This window comes from Cebus imitator, unplaced genomic scaffold (assembly GCF_001604975.1).
Source record: "Cebus imitator isolate Cc_AM_T3 unplaced genomic scaffold, Cebus_imitator-1.0 Scaffold647, whole genome shotgun sequence".
In the NCBI taxonomy this organism is placed as follows: Eukaryota; Metazoa; Chordata; class Mammalia; order Primates; family Cebidae; genus Cebus; species Cebus imitator.
Window position 1 is genome coordinate 260,712 of NW_016107962.1, and position 9,666 is coordinate 270,377.

The 9,666-nt window shown below is 53.9% G+C and overlaps 2 protein-coding genes across 4 annotated transcripts in view; both read left to right on the forward strand.

Moving 5' to 3' along the window:
- The window catches only part of UBA1 (ubiquitin like modifier activating enzyme 1), a 24,554-nt gene extending 23,314 nt beyond the window's left edge, over nt 1-1,240 (forward strand). For 2 of the 3 annotated variants that reach the window (XM_017517759.2, XM_017517758.1), the window contains exons 24-26: nt 444-545; nt 652-752; nt 907-1,235. In XM_017517759.2, coding sequence (XP_017373248.1) covers nt 444-545; nt 652-752; nt 907-1,042 — 339 coding nt within the window. In that variant the 3' untranslated portion in view covers nt 1,043-1,235. Of the gene's footprint in view, nt 1-443; nt 546-651; nt 753-906 lie in introns of all 3 variants that reach the window. The other variant, XM_037734631.1, reaches the window with a different exon arrangement.
- A 7,763-nt stretch (nt 1,241-9,003) lies between these two features.
- CDK16 (cyclin dependent kinase 16) overlaps nt 9,004-9,666 on the forward strand; it is a 6,907-nt gene continuing 6,244 nt past the window's right edge. Inside the window, exons 1-2 of the mRNA XM_017517756.1 lie at nt 9,004-9,297; nt 9,539-9,662. Of these exons, the coding sequence (XP_017373245.1) occupies nt 9,085-9,297; nt 9,539-9,662 (337 nt within the window). The 5' untranslated portion in view covers nt 9,004-9,084. The remainder of the gene's footprint in view (nt 9,298-9,538; nt 9,663-9,666) is intronic.

The following is a 9,666-nucleotide window of genomic DNA, read 5'->3' on the forward strand; positions in this document are numbered from 1 at the left end:
AAAAAAAAAAAAAAAGATAAGACTTGAGAATACCAGGGGGCAAGGGGATGTGTTTGAGATTTTGTGTGGGATGGTCAGAAAAGGCCTTGCTGAAAAGATGACATTTGAGATCAGACTTGGAGGAGGTGAGGGGACAAACTGTGCAGGCTTGGTGGTGAGTGGGGACACATTCCAGGCAGAGGGACCAGTTCTTGAAAGGGGTATGCCTGGCATGTTGGAGGAATTCAAAGTCTGCAGTGAGTGTGAGATTGAGGAGGGTAGGAGACAAGAAGAAAACAGAATTTCAGTGCCTAGGGTGAGATGGGAGCCACAAGAGGATTTTGAACAAAAGAGGGTTGTGATCTGACTGAACATGTCTGCGTGGGGGTGAGGGGGATGGAGACAGATGGGGGCTGGACCCTCTGGGATGGTCTCCATCTTATTCTCCCCCCTTTGTCCTGCAGTACTATAACCAAGAGTGGACACTGTGGGATCGCTTTGAGGTACAAGGGCTGCAGCCTAATGGTGAGGAGATGACCCTCAAACAGTTCCTCGACTACTTTAAGGTAAGGCCCCTCCCTCACTCTCACTCAACCTCAGGGGACAGGGTGTGCAAGGTGACTTGCTGGCCCGTCTACCCCCATGACACTGCTGTTCCCTTTTCCTCTCCAGACAGAGCACAAATTAGAGATCACCATGCTGTCCCAGGGTGTGTCCATGCTCTATTCTTTCTTCATGCCAGCTGCCAAGCTCAAGGAACGGTTGGATCAGCCGTGAGTTGCCCACTAACCAGTCTGGGGAAGGCCCTGTATGGGTTGGGGAGCCTCAACGTCCAGCTGTCACTGCGGTTCACTTCCCCCACTTACCTACCCGTCCCCTCTTGCTTTCTGCCTTCCTGACCCTATACCTCCAACCCCCTATCCCCAGGATGACAGAGATTGTGAGCCGTGTGTCAAAGCGAAAGCTGGGCCGCCACGTGCGGGCGCTGGTGCTTGAGCTGTGCTGCAACGACGAGAGCGGCGAGGATGTCGAGGTTCCCTATGTCCGATACACCATCCGCTGACCCCCATCTGCTCTTCTAGGCCAGCCCTTGCCCACCCTCTCCACACCCCTTCCAGCCCAGGGTTCTCATTTGGCTTCTGGCAGTGACCCAGCTAGCCAAGCCTGGTATTCCTTCATCATCACCCTACCTGAACCCCTCTTGCCACTGCCTTCTACCTTGTTTGAAACCTGAACCCTAATAAAGAATTAATAACCCTCACGTCGCCTCCCCTGCTGGTTCCAGGGAAGGGAGGGACTTTCTGGAGTTATCTGGTTCAGATGGTATCTCAGAGGGCTCAGCCTCACCACACCTGCCAGTTTTCTGGGCAAAGAAAATGTAATTGCCACCTCTTCCTGCCCTCTCTGCCTAGGAAGAGATGGAGACACCAGTGAGGCTATAGTGAGCAGGTACTTGGGTCCATGTGACTATTAATTTGAGCTGGGTTCAAATCTTGCCTTCTCCATGTCCTAACTCTGCTCTGTGAAGAGGAAAGTTATGGTGACCAGGCTGCTAGGGCATGGGCAGCATGCCTTATGTCCTTATGGCAGATCCCCTATAGGTTATGGTTGCCAGCACCAGGAATGCCTGTGGTGTTCTTAATTCAACTTCCTTGCTGCAGGGGTGTCTTAAACTGCTCTGCTGGTCTGAGGAATGCCAGTGCCTGCAGACATACTTTGTGATTTTTATGGAAAATTTGGCTAAGAACATCTGTAGAGGAAAAGCCCCTTGTTTGCCTTATACGCTGCCCTCCTCAGCTCCAGGTCTGCCTGTATTCCCCTTGAGGATCTTTGACCTCCTACCTTGGAGAAGACAGCTGACTGTGGGGACTGAGGAGTGTTCTTCGCTTAGAGCAGGTAGCAGGAGGCTTGACACCAGCCCCACCAGGATTGTAGAACTGCCATGCTCTGTCCTTGGTCTTGGCTGAGTGCTCCAGACAGTTGAAAGCACCAGTCTGACCGGTGCCACATCTAGGCCTTCCTCTATTGTACTGGCTCCTGGTGGCTGAGGAGTCCATTCATACTTCTGTCCCTCAACTAACCAAACATCAGTTTCTCTACCTGACTTCAGAAACAAGATCCCTCACTCTTCTACTCTGTTCCTGAACTGGCTTGATTCCCATCACAGCCTGTGCCCACATCTGCTGCCTCCTGTGCCAGTTCCTGGTCCCAGGCACAGTATATGCCCTTGCCCACCTCCTCCTGACCATTTTATTTTCTTGGCCTTGTCTGCTTGGGTGATCTCATCCTTCCACAGTTTCTTCCCCACTAGGACATTGAGGACAGAGGCACTTTCCCTTTGGTATCTAGTGGTGATGCTGTCAAGTGGAAAGTTTTTCCCACCACAGGCACTTTCCCATTGTTGCTCTAGAGTACTCTAGACACTCCACACTGCAGTCCACTGGCCATACCACTACAGCAGTTGAGGCTTGAACACAACTGTTGTCTTTCTCTAGTGTGCCAGCTCCTTTGCAGACACTCCAGACACCTTGTTCACTGCACCTCCCCCATTACAGCTCCATTTCTTCCCCACCACAATTCCTGGATCTCCTCGACACCTTATTCATATCTGACACCCTTCTCCATCAAAACCAGCTTTTGAGTCACGCATGAATCCTGGTTGCATCTTAGTCATTTCCCCTCCACCTGATTCCATTTAATTCTGCGGTTTGTCTACCACTGTAACACCAGCCAGACGGGAGATCAGGGCTCAGCAGGCAGGGGTTGCATAATTGCACCGAGCCCCCTGCACCCAGCGGCCACAAAGGACAAGGTGGGACAACGGTTTCTCTTGTCGCTGCCTGAAACTATTTGCCATTCAGGTGTTCAACAAACATTTGTTGTGTGCTGTGTACCAGTCACTTTCTAGGCACGTGAGACAGCGGTGGATAAAACAAATCCCTGTTCTGGGGTTTATGTTCTGCTAGGTTGAGACCCAGAATACACCATTAACACAGTAAGCAAAATGAACCTTGGAAGTTGATCAGTGCTCTTTAAAAGCTGAGGAATAGAGCCCGATCTGGGGATCTGGAATGATGGCAATGCAGGTAAGAATTTTTAAATAGGAAAGGCTTCAGGGAGATGACTTTGAAGCAAGCACTGGGAAGAAGTGAATGAGGCACGTGGATGTGGGGGAGGAGCATTCCAGGCAAAGGGAACCGCAAATGCAAAGCCCCTGAGGCTGGATTGTGCCTGTTTCTGAGAAACGGCTAGAAAGAGAGCTAGTATGGCGGCAGTGACTCAGGGGAAGAAGAGGAAGAGATGAGGTCAGAGAAGTGATGGACTTGTTCTAGGCCAAGGTGAGGACTTTTGTCTTTCTGCGTTTGTCAAATATTTCCACTCCCATCATGGCCCGGTAAATCTTCACTAATATAAACCTTACTGAAAGTCCTAACTGTTGTGACCAAGGCTGCCATAAAGGGAAGCCCGGAAGAGCCGGGGACGCTGCCTTTGAACAGGGGTGTAGCGTAAGGATGTGCCAGAAGGCCTGCTGGAGGTTGCAGCCGTTTGAGCTGAACTTGGGGATAGTGTGGTTTTCCAGGCGTAAGGAAGTGAGGTATTAGGTCGGCCTGGTAGTGCTTGGCACACAACAAGCGCCCAATAAATAAAATGGAAATAAAACCGCGGAGTGTTCTTCTTGTGTTGACTGACTTCAAAACAAAAGAAAAAAACCCGCAGAGTGAGGGGAGGCACGGAGGGCGCTGTAGCAGACAAGAGAAGTGGCAGAAAAATCCAACGCAGGCCGCCTATGCAAATACTAGCGTGAGGCAGAAAAGCAGCTCCGCCTCGCGCGAAGTTCCAAGCATGCGCAGTAGTGGCTCCCGCATCTCTAAGGATCCGCCTCTTTCCTCCCTCCTCAGCCTCAGTTCCACCCCGGGAGGCCCGCTGTAGGAAATGGGAGGCGGGCTAAAGGCGGGACCAGACCCGATTGAGAGCAATTTTGACCAGTCACCTCGCGGAATATTCGGCCTATAGTGAAGGAGAAGCTCAGAACAAAAAGGAGACCCCACCTCCGCCGACGGTGAAAAACCTATGAAACCCGGGCGGAGGCGTGCGGAGTTGGGTAGAGAGCGAAATCACGCCTCTTCAGTCAGCCACGCCCTTTATTCTTGCTCGGCCTCGCCACAGGGAGCAACTCCGATTGGCTGGACGACAACCTCAAAGGGCAGGGCTGCACACGTTCACTGTGGGAATGAGGTAGCGGTGGAGGGGGCAGTTGGGCGGGGATAGGCTGTCCTAGCTGAGGTGGTAAAGGCCAATAACTGTTCAGGCCGCCTCTCCTCGAAAAGTCATCTTCTCGCGAACCTTTAAAATTCCTTCCTCCCCAAGCACCTCAAGGGACTAGAACTGAACGCTTCATTTGTCTTTTTCCTTTTTGCAAAAGTCCCGTTTGCCACCATGGGGATGTACCAAATGAGACCGAGTAGGGGGAGCGAGTGGTGACTGACGCGCCAGGTTACCGGCCGCTGCTCTCCTTGGCGCTAGCAAACTTCTGCCAAGATCGGAACTGAGTATTAAACAGCCTCCACACTTCTCCCTGGTGCCGTCCCCGGCCCGGCGCCGAATCCCCCTGTGGGTTCGCAATGGCCGCGTCCCCTCCCGCAGCGGACGGGTCCTTTGGTACAGACAGTCCGAGGTGAGTCCCCTCCTCTCCACTTCACCCTTCCCAGCGTTTGCGTGCGCATGCGCGGAGCGCGGCGCGCGCGGCGGTTGGGCCGTTGGCTGTTCGGCCCTGGGATCCGCCGCGACTCCGCGATCACCCGGCTCTGAGCCGCAAGCCGCCGTGAGCACTCGGATTCGAGCCGGCGCCAACGAGCCCGGGGGCATAGCCCGCAGCGGCCAAGCTCATGGCCGGCTGAGCGGGACGCCGCCTCCGCCTCAGCCACCGCCGCCGCCGCCGCCTCCTCCTCCTCAGCCGGCGGCGGCCCGGGCCCAGCAACCATGGCCGAAGACTACTGGGACGGGCGCCTGCGGCGAACAGGAGGAGAAGGAGGTCGCGCGGCCTCATCCCGGGCCGCCGCCCCAGGCGCCGCCGCGCCGGCCCCGCGGCTCTGAGGTTGCTCGCGCGCCCCCGCCGGTGAGCGCGTCCCCGAGGCGTGGGGGCTGCCCCTCCTCCTTCAGAACCCACCTCGGGCGGTGCCCGGGGGTCTGGGCTGGCAGGTGCCCCCACCCCCGGCGAATTTCCCAGAATGCATCGGGGCGGGGGGTCATTTGGGGCCTCCCTGACCTTGGCCCCGCCCTGGGCCCGTCCTGGGAGCTGGGGATGGGAAGTGCTGTGGGTGCTAATGGGGAATAGGGGGAATAAAAGGACCAAAGGGTGTGGAAATGGGTGACAGTGGGGTGAAAGACTGGGAGGCTGCTAACGGGGGTCGGGGCATGTGGCATTAAGCCTCAAGACTGTGTAAGGTTCAAGGCCCAGTGTGTGCTTGTGGAAGGAGGGCGGGGTGCGGAGCGCGGAGCGGGTGAAGGACCCCAGGGTGTATAACGGCGGGTAGGATGTCGAGGAAGTTCCAAGACATGCTCATAGGGGTTATGTCCGCAAAGAGGCCCGGTGTGTGTTTATGGGAGACAGGATGGCACAGGTACCAGAACGTGTGCTGATGAGATCAGGGCTCTGAGGCCTGGCACGTGGTGATGAGGGCCGGGACGGTGTTAATACTGCCTGTCTGTCCGTGGGGCCTGCGGTTTGTGAGAGTGCAGTGTGTGTTTGTGGAGGGCAGGTAGTTGAAGGACTTGAGTGTGGCGTGTGCGCCAGTGGGGGTCATGGCTGTAGAGGGGGTCATGGCTGTAGAGTCATGCCTGTGGCCACAAAGGTCTGGGTAGTTTGGGGCCCAGTATATGCTAATGAGGACAGAGTGGAGGAGGGACCTGAGGGTATCTAATGGCGGAAGGACGGTGGAAGACCTGAGCCTGGCCTAAGGGAGATGAGAATTGTGTGTCTGCGGGCCTGGGAAGGGATGGTGGGGAGGGAAGTGTCTTAGCACTGTCAGAGGCTCAGTGCACAAAGGGTCAAGGTGATGTGAGATGTGTGTCCCTGAACACAGGGAATGTGAGTCTTGAGGGCACACTAAGAAGGAGCAGGAGAATATAAGAAGTTCTGGTGGTTGCTAATGTGGGTTTAGAGCCATAGAGGCACTTCAGTGTGTGCCATTGGGAGAATCAGTGTGAGGTCTGGAATATGCTAATAAGCGTCAGAACCTAGCGAAGATTGTGCCTGTGTGTGTCTGCAGGGGACCTTGTGTCTGCAGGGGACCAGAGTGTTTTGAGGTTCCAGGGAGTGCTACTTGGGGGTATGGCTGTGGAGGGAATCTAGTGTGTAATAAGGAGGATCAGGGCTTTCATGAAGGGATCCAAGTATGGACCAACAGGGATTATATCTGGAGGGGTCGAGCAGAGAGAAATAGAGGACGGGAATGTGTGATGATCTCGCTGTGCTAAAGTGGATTACAGCTAGGGAGGGCTGAAGTGTGTGCTAATGGGAGTCAGGGCTGAATGGAGATCTATGTGCACTAATGAGGGTCAGGCCATTGTAGAACAGTGTGTTTGTGTGTCCCTGGGGAATAGGGCTGAGTAGGGGTTCAGGGTGCGCTAATGTGGAGGCAGGACTGTGTGAGGCCCGCGTGTGCTAATAGGAATCAGGGCTGAGTGAAGGCTCAGTTTGTGCTGACTGAGGGGACAGGACAGTGGAAGGACTGGAATGTGTGTAAGCGATGGTCATAGCTATGAAGGGGCCTGAGTGTGGATAATACTGGTTAGAGATCTATCTGTAAGGTTTCCTTTATGTTAATGGCATTCAGGGCTGCGTGAAGAAGGTCCACTAAGTGCTAATGTGGGTCAGCTATAGAGTACCCCAAGTGCATGTTAATAGAGGTCAGAATCAGGTAGGGGGGAACAATATGTTAACGAGGGGGGTCAGTGCTACAGAGAAGCTGGCAAGCAGCTAGGCCAGGGAGGGACCCAAGAATGTGGTAGCAAGTTACTTAGAGGAGGCTGAGTGTGTGCTGGCAGAGTTCAGGGCGATATGTTATGTGTTAGGGCTTTGAATGCTGATGGGTATATGAGATGATAGCAGGTAAGATGTAGTGAGGCCTCCTTGAGAGTCTAGCATGTACTAATGGGGATCAGGACATAGAGTGTGATGATCGAGTCCTTAGTGGTCAGTGTGGTGAGTATCCTTGAGCATGAGAGTAGGCTGAGGATGGGTATATGTTTTCGGGGATCCGAAGGGTCAGGCAGGACATGTGCCCTTTTTGGGGTGAGGTTTTATGTCCAGTTTCTTGCTCCCTCCACTTTTTTGAAATCTAAAAAACTCAGACAACTGAAATGATATTTAAGTTTCCTTGCATATAAACGTTCAAGTATCTTTGTTCACAGGGGCTTGCCTGAGCCCCCCCATCCCCCTTTCTGGGAGTGTTTGTTATGTGAAATACAGATTTTGTACCTCATCTTCCTAAAATTCCAAAAAAACTGAACTCCAGAGCATGTACAGCCCTTGGGGTTTCCAGTTAGAGGTCGTGGTCCCATGGCTCCTGCTGGCTCCCTCCCCATCCTCCATTCAGCCCTACTTCCAGTCTCCCCCGGCCCCTCCCCTACTCTGTCAAAACATGCAAAGCAATTGGGTATCTGTGCCATATGGGGACACAAGGTTGTCTTTGGGAGTTGGCCATGCTTTACCTTCCTCACTTTAGGTCCAGTATTCAGCATCCCAGGTCAGGATGTTTTGTCGTTATCCTGGGTTCTCCATGGTTGGACCTCATCCTCTATCTGAGGTCTTTCTGCTAGGCTGGCCCCTACCCCTCCTGGGGATAGTGAGTTCAGCCAGAGGGGAGTTGGGGTGGGAACTGCTGGGGGAAGCACCTGATTTCAAGGTAGCAGATGACCCATTTCTCTCCTCAGATCCAGCCCGTCTCATCCTCGACCTCCTATCTAGCTCTACTTCCCTTGGGCCCAGGGCCATCTTAGGCCCTGCTGTGAGTCCAGATGGTTCCTGAACCAGGTCTTTCCCCCTCCTTGCTGGCCCAGAGCCCAGGAGGAAGCAGAAGAAGGCTGGCCTAAGCCTTTTGGTGGCCCCATTCCCTTCAGCAATCCATCTAGGTCATCTTCCTATTGATGCCAGCATCCCTGGGCTACCCTGTTTAGGGTTGTTCAATGAGTAGCAGGGACTCGACACCTCAGCAGAGGTTGGTCCTAGGCCCTCAGCCCTCTGATTCACTTTTTCTGCCATAAGCACTTTTTGAGCATCTACTCTGTGTCAGTCACTATTCCAGGTCCTCAGGATATAGCCGTGATCTAAACACAGAAACCTACCCTGGCGGAGCTGATCTTCTAGTTGTGGCGGTGAGGAAATAGACAGTAAAGACTAAAGAAACCACCAATAAGTAGGTGGTGTCATTTCTGAGGAGGTAATGAGTGCTGGGGGGATAACTGGCAAGGTGAGGGAGCTCGGGATGGTTGAGATTTTAAATAGGGTTATTCATGGAGGCCTCATGAAAAAGGTGACTTTTGAGCAATGGCCTGAAGGGAGAGGGGAGTGAGCCATTTCAAAATTTAGGGGACGGGTGTTCCAGGTACCAAGAACAACCAGTGTAAAGGCCCTGAGGTGGGACTCTGCCGGGTGTGGTTACAGAACAGCAACTAGGAATGTTGGGGGAAGGGGGGGTCAGAAGTAATAGGGGCAAATGAGGTAAAGACCTGCGGGCCACATTGAGGACTGGGGCATGTATTTTGGGTGATGAGAAATGTAGTACATTCTTGAGTAGAGGAGAAATGTGACCTGGCTTGTAAAAGTCTGGATTAGACCCTAGGGATCCTAACCTGATCAAACCTTTCTGGCAACCCTAAGAACAGCTGGTGTACACTGAGACATCCCGTCTCCCCCCCCCCCTCAACAATCCCACTCAGTGGTTGGGTCTGGGCAGGACACCCTGACAATCCCCCCCACCTGGGTAGATCAATGGGATGATGCGGTGGTTGTCATGACGATGATTGCTAGAGTCAGGAGGGGAGGGTCCCTGTGGGCACAGGGAATAGTCTGCCTTGGCCTTCAGTGGTGGTGCCAGGGGAACCATGCCACTCTACGGGCGTGCTCGAGGCCATGTCATCCATCCCTCAGTTCTGGGCCAACGCCCTGTTCCACCCATGGCTGGCCCCATCACTGCATCTGTACCTGAGAAGATCTGCTATGGAGCTTTCTCCTGCAGTGGGGCTGTTCCCCTAGAGGCCAACAATCCATCATTTGGGCCCTTGCCCTCAGTCAGCCACCTAAATACAAGAACTCAGGTGGGCTACTTAGGAGCAGGGACCCGGGGGGCTGGCAGTGTGGGTGGGCAAGTATTGACAAGGATCCCTGACCATGCTGGGTTTCCAGAAATCCCGAGTGGCCCTAGGGGGTCCATAGTGGTTGAGTGAGCACGGACAAGTTCATGTCAGTGCTCCCTGCTAGGTTGTGGGCTTAAGGGGACCCATGGTGATCAAGCAGATGCTAATATGAGACCCATTTCCATCCTTGCCCCTTGCTTAGATCGCCATGGATCGGATGAAGAAGATCAAACGGCAGCTGTCAATGACACTCCGAGGTAGCCGAAGCATAGACAAGACCAATGGTGCCACTGAGCAGATAGGCCTGGATGAGAGTGGTGGTGGTGGTGG